This window comes from Mirounga leonina, unplaced genomic scaffold, assembly GCF_011800145.1.
Source record: "Mirounga leonina isolate KUSES-001 unplaced genomic scaffold, KU_Mleo_1.0 Mir_224, whole genome shotgun sequence".
In the NCBI taxonomy this organism is placed as follows: Eukaryota; Metazoa; Chordata; class Mammalia; order Carnivora; family Phocidae; genus Mirounga; species Mirounga leonina.
In genome coordinates this window covers 9,175,321-9,195,105 of record NW_023270615.1, presented here as the reverse complement: position 1 = coordinate 9,195,105, position 19,785 = coordinate 9,175,321, and the positions used below count along the sequence as shown (strand labels likewise).

The 19,785-nt window shown below is 39.3% G+C and overlaps 1 protein-coding gene across 1 annotated transcript in view; it reads left to right on the top strand.

The window, feature by feature from the left end:
• Positions 1-19,785, top strand: part of CUNH9orf135 (chromosome unknown C9orf135 homolog) — a 71,618-nt gene that overhangs the window by 15,714 nt on the left and 36,119 nt on the right. Inside the window, exons 2-4 of the mRNA XM_035029075.1 lie at positions 5,160-5,268; positions 16,352-16,470; positions 18,232-18,300. Coding sequence (XP_034884966.1) covers positions 5,160-5,268; positions 16,352-16,470; positions 18,232-18,300 — 297 coding nt within the window. The remainder of the gene's footprint in view (positions 1-5,159; positions 5,269-16,351; positions 16,471-18,231; positions 18,301-19,785) is intronic.

Below are 19,785 nucleotides of genomic sequence, written 5' to 3'. Positions count from 1 at the left end.
TTAAAAAAACTCTGTCTGTCTTTAGTCTTACTCTTCTACCTCCCAGAGTGTCTTTGGCCAGTCAGTATAAGTTGATTCTGGAGGGGAAGATCAAAGAACGCCAAGGAACATCCTAGGATTTTAAGATCATTGAGAACCAGTTGTTTAAACATGGAGTAACAGAATTTCCTGATCCTGCTTTGACCAGGACAGTCCTGGTTTTCACCACTCCCAGTATACTTAGTACCTCATTTCCCTCTAGAAGTGTTCCAGGTGGATTAATCAATTACAGTGTCACCCTGTCTAATACATGTCCCTTCAGCTGTTTTCAAAGTCATGTGTTTGGCAGTTACTTAGACTGACAACATTTATTTAACATTTAAACAGTTTAGACACAGGCTCCCACTACTATATTCTTTTTTGTTTCCTCCCAATATTCTCCGTAGGGCCTCCTGTTTCTGAAGATTTTCTATTAAGAAAATCCATAATAATGATGGGTCTTATTTACATGCCACTCAATATATGTCCAGTGAAGAAAATGACTTCACTTATCTGCCTTTGTCAAATGGTTTTCTTTTGAGTGCAGTTTAGGCTTCAAATTCTGTGGTTTCAGGTTATAGATGCTCAAATCACAAAAAGCTTGAGACATTGAAAACCAAAGTCCCTCTTCATAAGTTTGAAATGTCACCAGTTCTCCCAAGGACATAAGATTTTCTTTATGACTCTGCAAATACATCTAGAAGTCTTCATTTGTCAGTTTGATGAATGTACCACTAAAATAACATTACCTTGGCATGTAAATCATTTTCCCATGAAATCTTTAAAGAGCATTGTCAAATGTTTTTTTGTAGCTTTTGATTCTCTTGGTTTTATGCTTCTGAGGTGTCAGGAAATAAAGCTGACTCTCTGGGGTAATTTTCTTTTAAAGTTCTAGATAGCAGGTGTTTATAAAACCTAATAGAAAAGGTATCTTTCTCTTCTTATATGGGTTAGATTTATATCGGAAAATACAATAGCTGACAGAGTAGTTGTGAACTACATTAATAATTCTAAAATTTAAAATCAATATATTCTTCCATCTGGAGTCTTAACTAAACATTTTTAACATCTTTGAAATCCTCAAAGAAAATGTGTCTCTTGTCAGGTAACTAGAAGCTAGAAGGGCTGGGATTTTCATTGTTCTCATGTCAGATATTGCTCAGATTCACACCCCCACTGCAATCAGTGTTATGCATATGTATGTTGAGAGCTTTCCCATTCAGCAAGTAGATTTATAATTCCTCTGGAGACAAGTCTTTGTTGCAAAGGACTAGCATCTCTATATGCATAATCACTCCTTCTTTATGTGTGCTTTTGCAGAGTGAGCTGGGATGCTTTTTATTTTTATGGACACATTTGAAAGCCTCTGCTTTCAACATTTATATTAAGGTGACAGTACCACAATGTAAGAACATTCAATCAATCAATCATTGAAGATTTAATGAGCATTTATAATGTGCTAGACTATGCTAGGCACTGAGATCACAAAGATGAATAAAGAGTAATTCCTGTATCTAAGCTACTCCTAGTCTAATGAGAAGGCAGATTCATTAATGCATAATTATAAAGAAAAAAATGTGAAAGGTGGAGCAGAGATAAAGGTTTTGTTCAAAACCTCCACTTTTTTTCCCCCATGTAGACGTGGGACTACGGAAAGTGAGTGTAAACTTTAGTGTTAACTTGAGTGTCACTTGGTCCACGAGAATGCAACTTGGTCTCCTTTCCTGCAAGGAGAATCTGATGGCCTAACCCCACCCTGTCCTCCACTGGGAGCTGGACCACTCTGGTTTGGGGCAGCCTGAGGGGAGCTGCAGGTCCTTGCCTGAGAATGCTCTGAACTCGAATTTGTTTAGTTGTGCAACTCACTTTAGGATCGTATGTGTTTACTCAAGGGGGGCTTGCAGATCCAATTTGGAGTCATCCAACTCTTATGATAGGAAATCCAAGCTCCCAAAGGACCCTAGAAACAGACCCTGGTCTCTTGACAGGGCATTACTTGGGACTACATTAGGTCTGAAAAGATAGGAAGAACAGGATCTCAAGAGTTCAGGTGATTATATAGAGTTGGTGATGGGAAGTTACATACCGACTGCATATGTTGGGCATTTGTCCAGAATGGGACCTGCTCATGCTATCTTTAACCTACTAGATTGTATTGACCTTAATCCCCTCTGAAGCAGTCTAAGTGACATTTTTGAAAACAGGGTCATAGTTCAAGCTCCTTTTCATACAGTTGGCAGCTCTGATCCTGTCCTGTCAGTCCTTTCCCCATTCCTAATTCTATTCATATTCATACCATCTCTTCCACAATAGGGTATAGAATGCAAGCTTCATCTCTTATAGTTGAGGCTGTCTTACATAAAGATTTCTTATATAGAGAAAGAGTCACAGCACTCAGCTCTGGCCTTGATGGAGGAAGGTCCTAAGCAGAAGCAAGGCTGCTTGTCAAGGAAGATTCTGGCACTGAAGGCAGGGAGCCCTGTGGACCCTTCTCCCAGCAAGAAGGTCAGCCAGTACCTGCATGCTTGACATGGAAGACATAGTTCTTCCTTCAGTCCGCAGCACGAAATACCTGTATTCAAGCATCTTTGACCTTGAACTGCTGACCAGCTGCTGTCAAATTCATGTCTGGACAAATTAATATCTGCAGAAGCCAGTCAGTAGACTAGACCAGTACTGGTCAACAATGACCTTATTACTAATCCAAGGTGTAAGACTAACTGTGAAGACAATCTGGCAAGTTTTTTGTATAGCTAAATTTATTTGGTTTAAAGGACTCTGAGATTGTTTTTCCTTATCTTTGGTGTTAGAGGTCTTCCTATTAAAGGCAGTAGATGATTTTTCATTTTTAATGTTTCTGTCAAAACAAAAGTTGGCAATTTTATGTTGGTTCTACAAATTGGGGGGGAATGTTTTGCTGCTCCATGAAACAGGTTTGGGAACCACTGATCTAAGAGTTTGGTATAACTGTTCCCTGGAGCTTTCTTAACCTTGACACTTTTGACATTTTGAGGCAGATATTTCTTTGTTATGGGTGGTGGGTTGTTCTGTGCATGGTAGGATGTTTAGTAACATCACTGGCCTCTACCCACTGGATACGAGTAACAACCCACCCCACCCTGATGCAACAACTAAAAATGTCTTCAGACATTGGCCAGTGTCTCAAGATGGGTTGGGGTGGATTTGGTGGGGGCTGTGCTCAAAATGTTTGAAAGTTCCTGTTTTCCAGGAACTCTGGGTTCTTGGTGGCTCATGAAGGTTCTTGGTGGCTTAGATAATGGCACGCTTGTGGCAGAGTGCTAGTCTAAGCAAGAGTCTATGTGTCAGGACCAGAAGGGCATAGCAAAGATTTGCATGGATCCATAATGGAAGACCACAGGAGAATGAGGAGATCTCCACCGATGTCAGCAGGGAGAGATGATGACAACAAAGATGGATTCTTGGCATTGTGGCACCACAGAGGCCCTTGAGAGTAGGAAGAGATCCAGAATTGACCAAGATTAAGGTTTTTCCATCTTAGTGATATGAGCACTTAGAAAAGAAATTAAGTACAATTATGGAAAAAATAAAGTTGCAATTCATGTACACCAGAATTTTTTAAAGCTGGGTTAGTATTCATTATACATAGGTATTTATGATACTTTACAGTATTTGAAGGACCTTCTGCTTTTATTTTTTTCACTTTGCAAAAATCTTATTGGTCTTATTTCTGTCTTCATTTTATACATGTGGAAATGGAAACACAGAAAGGTTAAGTGAGTTGCCCAAAGTCACACAGCTAGGACTTGAGCAATGACTCAAACCCTTGGCCCCATTCACTCTACCATTACTGGTTCTTGATGTTGTTCAGTATTCCACCTAAGGACTAAAGTGAGACCTTCCTGTGAGGCTCTCGGAAAATGCTGATATGGTACCAAAATGCTTTTAGTGTTCTGCAATTTAATGCTCAGATGTGTGGAGGGCAGAGGGTTCACATGCCTGAGCTCTGCTGCTTCATCCTAGGCTCCCTTCCTATTGTGTTCTATGCAGTGTTCTGCTCTCATCTCAGAGGTGGAGAGGCAAGGGTGTACTTTGAATGCAGTGCAGGGTCCCAGCCCCAGAACGGTGGGATGAGGTGGAGGGTCAGGCCCTAAAGGGCCTCCTGACTTAGATTAGCATGCCCCATCCAGATGAGTGGATGCTGTTCTGCTTCCATGACCCTGTGCTCACATTGTAGAATTTTGTTTGTGTCTTTCACCAGAGTGTGAGCAATGAAGGCAAGGACTGCATCAGGCTTGGTCCCCATTGCATCCCCTGCCTGGCATGTAGTAGGTACTTAAAATATTGACTGACTGAATGGACAATTGGATGGATGGATGGATGGATGAATTTTGGGCTACCTCAGTATCCCTTACACAATCCTAGCCCTGTACCCCTCAATAGCAAGGCCCCTTCTGAGGGATGTTTGGGTTCAGCTTCCTTTATCTTACCCAAGAAAGCTATGTAAAAATAGCTACTTCCGCTGCAGGCCGCTCCACCTCCTTCTTCCTCCCCTCCTCCCAAATCTCTCCTTTATTATCGTTTCTATCTACCCTTTTAGTCAAGGTATCTGGAATATTTTTCCCTCTTCCATCTACATGTTTTTTTCCAGCTTATGCTTAATTGTCAGCTTCCTTTAAACCCTCTTTAGAAACAGGAAGCACATGTTATAAATCCATATGAGCAGATACTTTGCTCTTTCTCATTTGAAAAAAAACTTTTAATTAAAATTCATGGTAGAAAAAAATGCTAAAGTGGCAAGTTGCCTTTCTAATTTATTACCATGTCTTATTTTAGAATTTACTTTTGGTAACTAATCTACATTATTAAATAAGGTTCACTTCTTTGGAGTCACTGAGTAATTGCTGTGTTGGGTAAGTATTGTTCTTATGATATTATTAGTTTTATCACATGTGCTAAGTTGTTTTTAGGAAGTAGCCTCAGCGTTACTTGAAAAGAGATGGAAAATACTTTATATATCCCACATCCAGTGAATTTATAATTAAAACAATGTCACAAATGCCGTCAATTTTCATTGGATAATTTTATTAAAAATTTTAAATGCAATATGTGATTTAAAAAAAAAGCTAAACCCCTTAACAGATTCTAATTTATTTTTCAAGGCACCATGACAGAGAAGCCTATCCAAAAGATTATGATATAGAGGGTCCTGAAAACATTAAAAAACTGTGTAATTCAACATATTGGCGACTTGGAACTGATGAACCCCCAGTAAGTAGTTGCTGCTGATTTCTTTAGATCTTGAATCTTCTTCCTAGTGAAACATGGAAAAATAAAGGGAGGAGCTCTTTGTTGGTGCCACCCCTCCATGCTGTGTTGGGTATTTAGGCAGGTGACTCAGTCACTGGATGCTTCAATGATGTTACCTGTAAAATGTGCACATGTCATAAGGTTGTTGGAGAAATTAAATGAGATAAAGCAAATAAAGTGGTTGACTCAGTGCCTGGCACATAGCAAGTGCTCAAGATACCATCCATGCTGTTATGATGCTGTTGCTGCAGCCACAGCATTTTGTTCCATGACTCCTTTAATCTTCACAATAACCCTGTAACGTAGGTGGTATTATCTCTGTTTTATAGAGGGGGAGAAACTCCTAGAGGTTAAGTGACTTAAAGTCCCCAGTTAGGGAGTTGAAGAGTGAGACTTTGAATTCATTTCTTTGATTTCAAGTCCTTGTATTTGTCGTGAGGCAGTAGAGTTGTGAGTTACTAAAACACGCTGGGATTATTCTCCTAACTTTTGTATGACCCAGTTCCAAAAGGAATATTCATTGCACGAGTACTTCCTGTTTGAAGTGTCATGAGTGGGTTACTCCTTGGCTATTTAGGTGCCTGCCCAATTGGTGTAAGGCAGGAACACACCTCTCCAGAGGCCCCCAAATTTTATGTCCTACCGTGTCAAGAAATCTGGGCTAGTTGAAGACTCAGTTCGGCCTTATAGGATGACCTTGGGGCTGAAGAGCTGGTAATTTGACTAGAGCAGGTACAAATGTGTTGAGAAGACTGGGTTTGTATCATACTCTGCCCCCAAAGGCAGGGCCATTTTGAAATAGGGCAAGCCAAGGAAGATCCATAATTCTATGTTGGACATGGGTCTAGAAGATTCTCAGTTCTCCAGGGTGATGGGAATGAATTAGCTTAGCAGGGCTCATGCTTGTTTCTTCCTGCCTTTTATAGTTAACAATGGATAGAGAATAATAAGGATAGCTGGAAAAAATGGACATTTATTATAAAGATGCAGCTGCCTGGAAATGGAATCAAGGACACTTACAGGAACCAAGACATCTCTAAAGCAAGACATCCTCCCCCCTCCTCTCTCTCTCTCTCTCTCACACACACACACACCAGTGTCTCATTGACATCCTGATTTTGTGCTGCTCAATGTCTTTTTGCCCTATAGCTCAAATCTCAAGGGCATTCTGATGGTTTCCTCAGTTTCCACATTGGCCTCTTGCCTCTACACCAGGCTGCCTTTTTGGTCACTAGCCAGCACATGGAGGGGTTCCCAAGTCTGATGCTCAGTTCTGTTGGTAGCCACTCGGCCCTGCCCCACCAAACCCAGCTTAGCCTTGCTTTCTTGAGCCATGGGGCTGTGTAGTCAGGACAAGAGCAAGTTAGGCAAAGCACACATTTCCTGGCATGCACTTAGCATCTTTGACTCTTAAAAAAACATTTATTTTTGATTTCCAAATGAAAATGTTCTTGGTCTCTGGGTTATAGGAGGAAGTTAGTTGAAGTGAACTATGAGATGTAGGAACCTCAAACTTTCATTCTGTGCATTATACATATTACAGCAGTCATGCCTCAGGTCTAATAGAGGGTATAGAAATAAGATAATATTTGCCTTCTCCATGACTTTTGTTCATCGTCATTGAAATCTTGTCCTTATTGTTCCAGGTTTACAGATATATTAGATAGGAATGAAAATAGATCAAGGGGTCAACTATTTCTGACAAAATTGCTATTCACATATCCTAATAGTAAGTTACATTTTTCTAGACTTTTTGTGTATAAAGCACTTGTTCACCCGTCTTGTTTCTTGCACTTCTCAACAAAGTTATAAAGTTGATAAGAAAGATATTATTATTCCAGTTCTAAACCCAGACCCACTGATCTTAAATGATTCACCCAAGGTCCCAGGTATAAAAAAAAGGGGGATACACAGAGACTTCATATTTTCATATGTCAGGTATGATGTTAGATGTAGCAGAAGGATGGTTGAGTTCTTCTTCTTGCCAGAGTTTTGATAGAGACCTAAATACTAGAATACTCTCAATAGTTGGTGAAAAACACACATCTTAAAGCAAGATGCTAGACCATTTAGGCAGGACCTGCTAAGATATTCTAAACTAGGTTAGGCCAGTATGAGTGATTATGTCCTTGAAGACTAGAGTTCAAGGATTTATTTCGTTGTGGGATGCATGTCCCTTCTTCCTCAGTTGAGAGGTGTTTCAAGGAAATAAGAGAGATTAATATGTGTATCCTGGAACTTAGAGGGCGTAGGGTCCAGGTGTCTGACACTTGTGAAACAGCAAGGCCCACCTGCTGCAGGATTCCATGCCTAAAGTAGCACCCAGCTGGGAAGGTGAGAAGTTTAAATCTAATACAGTTAGCAATTTTGATGATTTCACTGGACTGGAAAATTTCATAACTAAAATGAGATCCTTCTCAAGGTTGAGGGGCCTAACGTTCTGCATGGAGCACTGGGTGTTATGCACAAACAATGAATCATGGAACACTTCATCTAAAACTAATGATGTAATGTATGGGGATTAACATAACAATAAAAAAATTTTTAAAAAAAGAATATTCAAAGTTAAAGTGTTTTGAGTTTTCAAAATTACCAACGTTTGTTAAGTATAAAATTGCTGTTCTCTATAAATAAAAAAATTTCAACTGTCAAAAAAAAAAAAAAAAGATTGAGGGGCCCAGAAAAGTTACGGGACTTGCGTAAAATTTCCATTAAGTGAAAGGAAAGAACTAGCCATCCATGTGGGAAGAGGCAGCTTGATTAAAATGAAGTTGCTTCATGATTGCATCCTACTGATGGGATAGGATCAATTCAATAAAATGGTTACATGAACAGTGCCTCATTTCATCCTCTGGACAACTCTTCAGGCTAGCACTCTAAGTGGCCACATTGTGTAAATGAAGAAACTGAGGCCAGGTGAAGCTCGATCACTTGTTCAAAGTCAAACAGCAAGAAAGTGTATTAAAAATTAAAATCTATTTTTACCCTCTGGTTCCAGAGTCTAAGATCTTAAATACTTCTCAAACTGTCTCCTGGAGTGCCAAGTGATTCCACTCCCAGCCTAGTGGCCTTTTTACCCCCCAAACACTGCATCCTCCTTGCAGAAAATGAACCTGATTATTTTTTTTTTGCTCTGGCTTGGGCATGTGTTGGGGCATTGGTTTCTTATGTCTTATCTATAACCCCTGTCTTGTTCCCTGAATTATGTCCACACACATGCTAGCTAGCCCCATTCCCATCTGTTTCCTCTCCTACATGTCTTCTTAGCATTTTTGGATTTTTGCGGTAATGCTGCTGAGTGGTTGATTTTTTTGACCATCAGTATTTCTATTCCACTGTATGAAGTTCTCCTTGCCCTTAAATGCTGCTACTGGGGCTAATATGAGCATTGTTTATTTGTAACAGGATTTTAAATAGGCCTTTCTTTGTCTTTATTTTGGCTGAGACTCCAAAAGGCCACAAACAAATCCATAGTCCCATGTGCCAAAGTGAAATATTAGGCCACTTAGGTGAGACCCTCGAAGATGGTGCCCTTAGGTCAGTACTCACATGAAGGATATAAGAGGATTGAAATCCAAGAAACCAAAAGAAGAGTTTGAGAGTAGAAACAGGGTTTTGGAAAAGGTGTACTGTGAATCTCATCTACTTGGTGAAGGGTGCCTGGTGAAGTTATAGATATGAGGCGCTGGTGATCTTTCCAAAGCAGCAGAGCAGAAAGAGGGGAACTAGCTACATGTACATCATTGGTGAGACAAGGATAATTGAGTACTTAGGCCCAGAGGTGGCTTTTGGGGATCAGATGTAGAAGAGAAATATGACAAAGAGCCATTTTAGAACCTGCCCAAGAGCCTCTCATGTAGGGATGGGAGGGACAGTGACTGGATTCCCAGGGGCTGAGGCAGGACAGTTAAGTCCAGAAAATGCCAACCTGTGTCATGGAACATAACCACTGAATGTTTCCAGAAGTGATCTCAACATCTACAGAACATTCTAAAAAAGTCAGCTTTGAACATCCATCAGTGCCAGAGAGGGTCAGACATCAGACATGCCTAGAGGAAACGAAAACAAGAGTATACTTCTACCTTTCTTGCATTTGCCTCTCTCCTTCCTCGTATCCCACATCTTAAACCCTCAAGAAGCCAGAGGGAATTGAGGAGTAGGGAAGAAGTTTAAGGGGGACAATTGAGAAGAAGCCAACTGTGCCTGCTTTTCCCACTGAGGTATGCCAGGCCAAAGCTGACCTAAACTACAGGAATGAGTCTTTCATTTCACATGAAGTTTTGGCTAGTACATGGTACTGGGGATTTTACTTACCTCAGTGAGACTTCTCTTGGGACAGAAGTAGCCAGAAGATGTTTGTATTATCTGAGAGTGGCCACACAGGTCCTGGCAATTGTCCTATATTTTATCAAGGAGCATAAAAAAGAATTCGCCTCTCCAAATGTCTATGGATGGGCAGTGATGGAGGAAGAACAGATTTGTTTTCTGATTGTACCTACTTACAAGTCCCACTTGTTCAGTGAGCTCGTTGCCCATTTGTATAAAAAAGAGCAGCCCATTCACATCATCCCTCCCTATCCCTTTTCCTTACTTTAGTTTTCTTCATGGCATTTAAATCACTGGATATACTTAAGACTTCTTTAGTTGTTAATTGCATATATCTCTTGACTAGAATACTAGCTCCATGAGAGAAGGGACTTTGGTTTGTTTTGTTCTCTGCTGTATCTCCAGTTCCAAGAATGGTGCCTGGTCCAGAGTGGGTCCTCAATAAATACTTGTGGAAGGAAGGAATGAAGGAAAGAAATAAGGAAAGAGACAAAGAAAGAAGAAAAGGCAAGAAGGAAGGAAGGGAAGAAAAAATGGAGGGAGGAAAGAAGGAAAAAGGACTATATTCCACAAATATATATTGAGGCCCTATTATTTTGCTAAGTGCTGGGGTAAGAAACAATTCAAAACAAGGTCACTGTACATCAGGAACTCACAGGCCTGTGGGGAAAGTGCAGGTGTACAACCACAGTGACAAAGTGTATGATGGATGCTATGATAGGAAGAAGATCAAGATGTGGAGAGGGACACCTGAACTGAAATGGGTTGCGGAGAGGATCAGGGATGGTTTCCTAGTGGAGGTGGCCACAGCAAAGCTCCTGAGCTGAATCTAAAGGAACCATTAGTTGGTGAAATCTGGAAACTTACCAGGCAGGTTTCAGTGGTGCCATAATTGAATTCCTACCCCAGTGGTCCTTCCGGCTTCAGGAGAGCGCATAGGATGCAGTTTCCCAGACAAGCACTCATTCAAGCCACTGACTTTCTCTGATTGTTTTATGAGTCTAAGCAATTTATGGGAAATAGTATTTTAAACTAGAGCATTTTGTCTTGGTATTTTATTTAAACTTTATTCAGATGCTGCTTAACTATACCAGAGTGAGTCCCATGCAAACTAAAATGCTCAGGAGCTCTTCTCTCGTGGTTCCTTCATTTGTAAAGTCCCTCACCCAAGGATCCTCAGAACAGTACCTCTGTCACGATCAGTATGTAAGACTGCTTTTGAGGAAGGAAACTTCCTCAAAACTGCTAATAATTAAGTACAGAGTACATTTGATGCTGTGTCATAGAAGGTGAGAACTTATCAGACATAAAGGAACAAGGAAAACCATGGGTGATTTTACTAAACAGATTTTTCTTATACAGCCAATGGATCAGTGCCAAGGCATTTCTGGAACTAACAGGACAATGTGGATGAGCAAATTAGGCTAATATTAGTATTAATAGCATTACAGTCCTTTTGGACTTTAAAATGGTAAATAAATGAATAGTACAAAAGTGTGCTAACATTCTTTTTATGGATCGGTAAAGGATTGAGACAAGCAAGTCTCAAATATGAGCTATTTTAGTGGATGAAAATATGACATTTAAAAATTGATGACCCTAAAATGGATATAAAGGAATATAATTATACCAGATCTCAGAAATTCAATTATCTTTTACTTAATTGGTTCAGGTATTTTTTTTCTTTGATTGACATAGTATAATAGTGTTTTGATCATAAGACTATACTTACAGATGCTTCTTGCATTCAGATCTAAGTACCTGAAAGAGGCATATGGATCAAATTTTTGTAGATGGAATAATTTTAAATGCCATTGGAGGAGAACCACTTAAGCCAGGAAAAAGGAAGATGTTTGGGGCAAGTGGGTGATGGAGTCAGGGTCTCCTCTTGCTTCAGGTTTCTCTCATCTCTGAGCTTGGAGTTGATGCCACTAGTTCCAGCATCCTCTCGTGGATCTACTTTGGATCGTCTTTTCCAACATCAGCACAAGTGCACCTGCCTCTTCTGTTCCAGGAATTCTGTATAAATTTAGGCCAACTGAGTGTACTTTCCATGTCTACTGATGCAGCTATGGGTTTATTGATTCAAGTGCGTATCTGCTCTGTCATTTTTAGGGATCTGGGACAGGAGTGAATGTAGGCGTCTGCCATTTTGGTCCTGTCATTCTCCTTCATAATTCTTTTTCTATAGCAATAATCATGCCTCATTTAACCCGTAGAGAAACCAGATTTTAATTTTTCAGTATATCAGTTTGCCAAAGCATGGGCACTGTTATGTTGAACAAATGGCACTCAAAAGATGCAATCGCACACACACCTGTATTCTTTGTCTCCACTGTCTATTCACCCTACTTTGTGGAGTGAGTTCTTTTCTATAACCCTGGATAAAATGTTATGCAGATTTTATAATTTTTATGGTCACTCTCTGATCATAACAAGTCTATTGGTCCCATTTCAGTAATTAAAGTATCTCATCAAAATGATGAATTTCATTTAAGATGAAAGATATTCTCTTCCTCCAGCTAGACTGCTCCAGGCCAGGGAGGTCTGTCTGTGTGGGGAGGGTTGGCTGATTTTCTAGTTCTTCACTTGCTCTGTTCTTTCCTTCCCTCAGATCACAAGACAACTAAAAGGCCCTCTTGTGATTATTCTACCAACATTCATTACTTAAGTGAGACTGTTTTTGTTTTGTTATCGAGGTGATTTGTTATCTGAGGTGATTATAAGAAAAGATAGAACAGGTAGTAAAAAAAAAAAAGAATGAAATCATTTTTCTGATCATACCCCATGTGTCTCAGTTGTTCAAAATAATGATGGGGAGGGAGCCTCACTGATTCTCTGAGATCCTTTAAATAATCTCTGTATGGAACTACTACTGAGTTCTCCTAGACATGAAAATAGAGCCAGAATTTCCAAGAGCAAAACTGCTGAGAAATAAGAATCATCCCTTTTTAAAGATAAAGACTTTTTATGAAGTCTTGATATTACTTGTTGATGATGATGACCTTTTGGCAATGGTACAAAAAAGCTACAATTGGTAGGGGAAGTGCTACTTAACAGGTAAAATAAAACTCTTCAGATATGACTGAAGATCTAAGATGATAGATGCCAAGTTCTTTATTCCAAAGTGAGGTGCCAAATCTGTCACATAGAACATGCAAAGCATTTGGGCGGTAACTGATTCCAAGCCTCTTGGTCTCTCATCCACCTTGAAGATAAGAAAAAGAAAGAAAAGGTTGAAATTGAAGAGACCTGGCTGAGAGTATTTGGAATTTGGAGGAACCCTTTAGAGAAAATGTATGAGTTCCACCCCTCCTTTCCCCATGGGATAAGCTACTTCCTGCTGTAGTGTGGGGCCTTAGGGAATTTGAATAACTGTTACCCTGAAGTTGGGGACCTTGGTTGACTGAGGTCGGACTTATTCCTGAAGCAGCCTGTGGCATCACAGAGGGAACTTGACTTGGAAAGTATCTGCACTTCCTAAAGTATGGATCAGAGGAGTCTGCTTTCTGGGGACCCTATAAGCAACATAAGAAAGAAATGTCAATTGGCGATCAACTAAAATGAATCTTTCCAAGAGAGATTCTTCTGGGGGTAAGTCATCCTCAGCAGAAAGAGTCTGGTTACCCTCAAATGTGGAACTTGAGGGGAAGTTATAAATGACTTTCTCTTTCCCTGTACCAGTTACCCAGTTAACAGTCACTATTCTACTACTGGGATTTCTTAAATGCCACACATATAGGAAGAGTTCATCTTGGAAGATTAGAAGTTGAGACTTTAAGAAAAATTGATACTCAGGAAAATGGGGAATAAGAATGATGTTATGAAGTGAACTTCCTAAACACACATTAGATATTTTTTATATTACCATTCGACTCAAGCTAGAACTTATTATGCAAATTTAATGGAAATTTTAGTGATTATCCGGCAAGTTTGTGCTGTGTTAATTTAGCAATCTCACATACCAAATTGCCAATCTCCAGTTTGTGATATATATATATCACAAATATGACGAGTGACTGTATATATATATATATATATATATATATATATATATATATATATTGCCCAAAAGACTTTTAAACATATGCTAGTGCTTTTATAAATTATCCACCCTTATGTCAGGTTATGAACATTGCTAGACCAAAGTGATTTTTCACATTAAAATGGTGTAGGATTAGGTTTGCCCACATGCAACAGAAACCACAAATCAACAGTGGCTGTTCACATAAGGTTTTATTCTTTCATGTAAAAAGTCTGGATGATAGCAGGTCAGGACTGGTATGGAAGTTTGTCAGAAACCTACTCCTTCCAGCTTTATACCCTGCCATCCCTGTGCAGAGCCCAAGATGGCTGTCAGAAACCTGTCATTATGTCCACATTTCATGTAGGAGGAAAAGAAAAACAGAAGCGGGACCTTTCCTGGAGGTTGTATAAATTACTTCCATTTATGCCTCGTTGTTCAGAACCAGTCACTCATCATATTTAAGTAGAAAGGAAACTAGACTTGAACTTGCTGTGATAAGCACCGGGTGTTGTATGGAGTATTGAATCTCTATATTGTATACCTGAAACTAACATTACACTGTATGTTAACTAACTGGAATTTAAATAAAAACTTTAAACATTTTTAAAAAAATTAAGGAGACTAGAAAATGTAGTCTGAAACACGAGGTCCCTAGCTAAAATTTTGGGGTTCTAATACTGATAAAGATGGGAGGTCTCAAATTGAGGGACATTTGCCCCTGATACAGGAAATAGAGGTTAAGAGTGGGTCCTGGAGATAGATGGCTTCTCTTTCATTCTTGGCTCCACCACTTAGTAGGTTGTAACTTTGATCAAGAGTCTGAAACTTTCCATGTCTTTATTTCCTCAGGTGTGAAGCGAGAATAGTAGAGTTTTCATGAGCATTTAATGTGAAGACATTTAGAATAGTGTCTAGCCATGTGCTGTTGTCATTACCATTATTCCCATGATTTACTGCAACTCACTACTCTAGTCAGTGGAGCCTCTGGAGTTTGTTTCCTACACTAGCCTGGCACTTCATAGATTTGGATTGATGAATGAATGGGTCAGGCTGCAACGTTTTGAATTGTGGAACTTCTACTTTCTCACTGGTTTACCTGGGCCTTGCTTATTCTGTTTCAGCCTCAATTTTTCCTTCCTTAAAATGAAGATAAACTATGCCAAGTGTTTTTCCTTTCTCCCTCCAGATCTGCTTTCCCCCTGTCTCAACCCTGCTCTGTGCCACGGAGGCTGACCTTTATGGACAGCTTCAGTGATCTTCCTTGCCTTCTGGCTTTCTGTTGGGAATAGCCTGTGGAAGGCACTGACAGGTGCCTTTGGATCAATCTTACACATGAAAATGGTGCCTAGTAATTTTTTCCCAAAAGAAATGTCTTATTTTTTGTTAAAGTGTATAATATGAAGCTCAATACAGTGTCTCTTACCATTGACTTGTGAACCTGGGAATCTATGAGGAAGAGTAGTTGAGCAAAGGGTATAGGAGTCAAAGTTGGCAAATTGGGCTGGGTGGCTGGTGATTCAGGAGGTTGAAGTCTCAGAGAGCAGTGGTCAGAGAAGCCAAAGATCTACAGAGCCATGGAGTAGACCAGGGAACCAGGGCCAGAGATTACAGTTAAAATTGCTTTGAGTAGGATCGTTTCCTAGTTATAGCAGAGCTTTATTATACCAACCTGAAGTGGACCAAAGGTGTTTGACTATAGCTATGATATTTTTCAGTTAAAGTCTCCAAATATCTAAACAGAGGTTTCTTTTTCTTTCCTTTTTTTTTTTTTTTTTAAACAAAATCTGGTGGGATTAATGTGACTAGGGCTTCATTGGATGTCTTCAGGTTTGGAGAACGTAATGGATTTTCTTGGTAGTGGTGAGTTCTGCTTCTCTTCTGTGAACCTCCACATTCATTCATGATCTTCTAGAGTTTGAATGGAAAAAAATATTGAATCCTCAGCATCCATTGTTTGTAAGATTCCCTAAATGTTACTCATGATGCTTCTTCAATTGGTTTGAGTACATCTTACAATTTGCAGGTCTTTCTCATAGTAATAAGTGCTTGATAATACATTGAGTAATCCTCTGATGGAGAATGGATGATGGTGGCAGTGGTGCTGGTATCTGAGTCCAATGTGATTTACAAAGTGATTGCTACAAACATTTTCTTACTTAGGGAAATTAAAATATACTAACCTTGAGAAGAAAGTAGAAAGCACATAGAGTTAGTATTTGGTTGAATGCATTTCATAGAAACAAACGATTTGATTTTTTACTTTCCAATAACACATAGTAAGGAATTGCCATTTTCACATATTTACGATGAAGTAGTTGAACTGCTATGAGATGGTACTTATTTTTTTTTTAAGATTTATTTATTTATTTATTTGTTTATTTATTTATTTATTTGAGAGAGAGAGAATGAGAGACAGAGAGCATGAGAGGGAGGAGGGCCAGAGGGAGAAGCAGACTCCCCGCCGAGCAGGGAGCCCGATCCGGGACTCGATCCCGGGACTCCAGGATCATGACCTGAGCCGAAGGCAGTCGCTTAACCAACTGAGCTACCCAGGCGCCCGATGGTACTTATTTTTTAATGTCAACAGCATCAATAATTAAAATCAGAATGTACTTCAAAAAGTATTTTAGTAACTGACTGTTTTGGGCAACGTATGTGTTTTTCTTATATGTGGCTTCCATTTTTTTCCAGATTTGGATATCAGAAACACATGAACAAATGGCACAAGTTTATTCAAACAGAGAATTGGCTAAAACAAAGAGAAAGGCTTTATTGAATGACGAGACAATGAGCTCTGGGATTATTGAAAGGTATTCTTACTACTTTCCTTTGCTTACAGAACATACACATGCAGGAAGGGACTTGTATGAGTAGTGAGGAGGTGTAGCGACCCCAGCTACACATTACAGTACCACATCAATCACAATGAACATATCTCAAGCTTCCATGCTTTCTGTTCATGCCATTCCCTCTGTCTGGAATTCCCTTTCCCTCATTTGTTTGCCAATCAGCATTACCCATTCTGGGTCCAGCTAAAATGTTACCTCCTCTATATGCATTTCTTTCTGGTCAGTGTTCTGACTATTTAGGTTTGAACACCAACTCTGCAATTTACTTGTGAAATAGTGTCTATAATCTTCGGCTTGTCAACCTATATAATGGGAATTATAAAAGTATCTACTTCATAGGTTGCTCTGAAGTTTAGGTGAAAAGAAGTATGAAATGTACATAGAAATATTGCCTGACAAGCAGTAAGAATTAGGGTAAGCTGTCATTGATCAGGATTAATTGCTCTTATATTCTTGCCCTCTGAGCATTTTGTTTAGCATGTTCTGTAAAACAATTGGACTTACATTCTAGTTATTTATATGTATGTGTGTTTCCCCTGAGATAGTTCCTAGAGAATAGGAACTGTTTCTTCTTCATATCTGTAGTCCTGCAGCTTGGCACAGTGTCTTTCCGTGGAAAAGTCTTTCCATTCATCTTGTTTTGTGTTGTAATTGTTGGAAAATGCAGTCAAAACAATGACAAAATGCTGAATTTTTCATTTACTTGTCAGGACATTTTATTTTGCAAAGTGAATGAAAGTTGCAAACATGAATAACCTTTAAGAAACTATCATAAAATTTCAGCCCCAGCTGTAACCACACATGCATTTGTAACAATTTTCTTCATGGTTATACAAGTTATACTTGGAGGGAGGATTCAGAAATTGACCAATCCCATTAATAACTGGTGCTCCTGATACAGCATTTTCTTTTCTTTCTATCTTTTTTTTTTTTAAGATTATTTATTTATTTATTTGACAGAGAGAGAGATAGCAAGAGCAGGAACACAAGCAGGGGGAGTGGGAGAGGGAGAAGCAGGCTTCCCGCCGAGCAGGGAGGCCGATGCAGAGCTTGATCCCAGGACCCTGGGATCATGACCTGAGCTGAAGGCAGACGCTTAACGACTGAGCCACCCAGGCGCCCCACCCCCCCCCGATATAGCAGTTTCTCAAGTAAATCAGTTTCTGACTACTCGCACTGTCATGGTTATTCTTGCTTACATAATCAACAGTTGAAGCAGGTGCTTGACTTGTTATTGCTTGAGCAAGTTGAACTGTACCCACCTCCAGCTGGTAACCTCGTTCTCACAGGAGCTTCTGTTGACCTACTTTCCCCCCATATTTAACAGGTATATCTTCAATTATAGGTACTATCAATTTTATCCTATAATTATTAATATAACACAGTAAGCCATTTCTCAATGCCAAGCACCATTATTTGTTTGATCAGTCCTACCTAAAGCCATATTTTTACTATTATCATTCCCTGTCTTAGCAGCCTGAATAACTAGATTATTAGTCAACTGCAATCTAAATAGTACTTTCTTTGTACGGAACTGCTGAGTCACTATATTGTACACCTGAAACTGATATAACACTATGTTAACTACACTGGTATTAAAATAAAAAATGAAAAATAAAAAAAGGATAAAAAAAATTCAGCCCCAAATTAGTTTTATATGGCTTTGAAAGTTTATAAATGTCAGTCTGACATGTTTTCTAAAAATTATTGTCTTGTTTCCAGGGACACTGGATTACCTGCTACAGGCTTCGGAGCTCTCTTTACTAGACACCCACCAGATCGGCATAAAATGTTAGTAGGCTCTAAACTGCTGCAGATTGCACAAAACATTTCTTAGTTAATCAAGAGGTTTGTTTGTGGAGGTGAGAGGGTGAGGGGTATACCAAGGTCAACAAAATACCCTTTACAAGGCATTTTATGGACTCCTTTCTTTTAACAAAAAGTTTTTTCCCCATCATTATACAAGCACTAATAATATCATCAATCTTCATTATTCAAGATTCCATATTTGCAAATTCTCCTACTTGCTGAAATTTATTTGTAACCCCCAAATCAGTATTTAGGGTGAGTCATTCATGGATACACATAGAGTGGTGAAAAATTTGAGCCACCCGATGTGCACATTTCCAGCCGAGGTGGAACAAAGCACGGCTCTGCCTTCTCATTTCAGCTCTCATACTGTACATGAGTGTCCTTTTCATGGTCTATTTAGTGCCATGATTTTTGTGTTCTTTTGGGTGCTTTTTGTTGATGATTTTGCTGTTTGAAATGGCTTGCGAGTATAATGTTAAAGCACTGTCTAATGTCCCAAGCACAAGAAGACTGTGATGTGACTTACAGAGAAAATACGTTAGATAAGCTTACTTCAGGCATGAGTTATAATGCTGTTGGCTATGTTCATTGTTAATGAATAACAGTATATATTAAAATGTCTTTAAAGAGAAGCGTGCATAAAACCATATGATGTACTGATTGTTTGATGAAAATGTTGTGAGCAGAGGCTCTCAGGAATCTAATCCTGTATTTCCCCTAAGAGCAATGGTTCAGTATTTGCTAATTCAGTGTTTGCAGCAACTTTATAGAACATTACTATGAATAATGAGAGTTGATTGTAGAGCAGGAAACTGCTATTTTTTACTGATAAAAGAAATATATTTTGGAGCACCATGATTTGTTACCATACAAAAGAAATTTGTCTTCCGCTCATCTTTCTAAAGAAGACAAACTTTCATAATTTCTGTAATGATATATAGATAAGTGATATGGAAATATAGGTACTTACAAGCATGACAAAATTCTAAGTATTGGGTTGTGCCCTATGTAGATATAGACGCATGTCATCATTACCAGAAATTTGGATGTTTTGCTCCCTTTGAGAAACGTCTGGCATTAGAACTAAGCTACTTTGCAGTCTGCCTGGGGTCAGGGTGGGAAGTGTCTTAAATGAAAATGCCCCACCCCATCTCACAGTCACTAGTAATTCTGGCCAGATGTTCTAACAGTGCAGGTCCTAACATTGATTCCTCCTGTGAGACTGGCCTGGTCTATGTCTCCCACAGCCTGCTGTAGCATACCTAATTGGGCTGGAAGGTCCACAGGGAGTATCCCCAGAATGATCCCTGAGGAGGGTGGACTTCTGGCTTCCATGAAAGTGATGAGCTAAAAACATTCCACTGGCACTGAAATCTGGAAATTCCAGCAAAGGCATGGAAAGGCAGAATGAATCCAGAGGCAGACTTGAAAACTGTATCAGAATTTTGAGAAACTCTAAAGAAA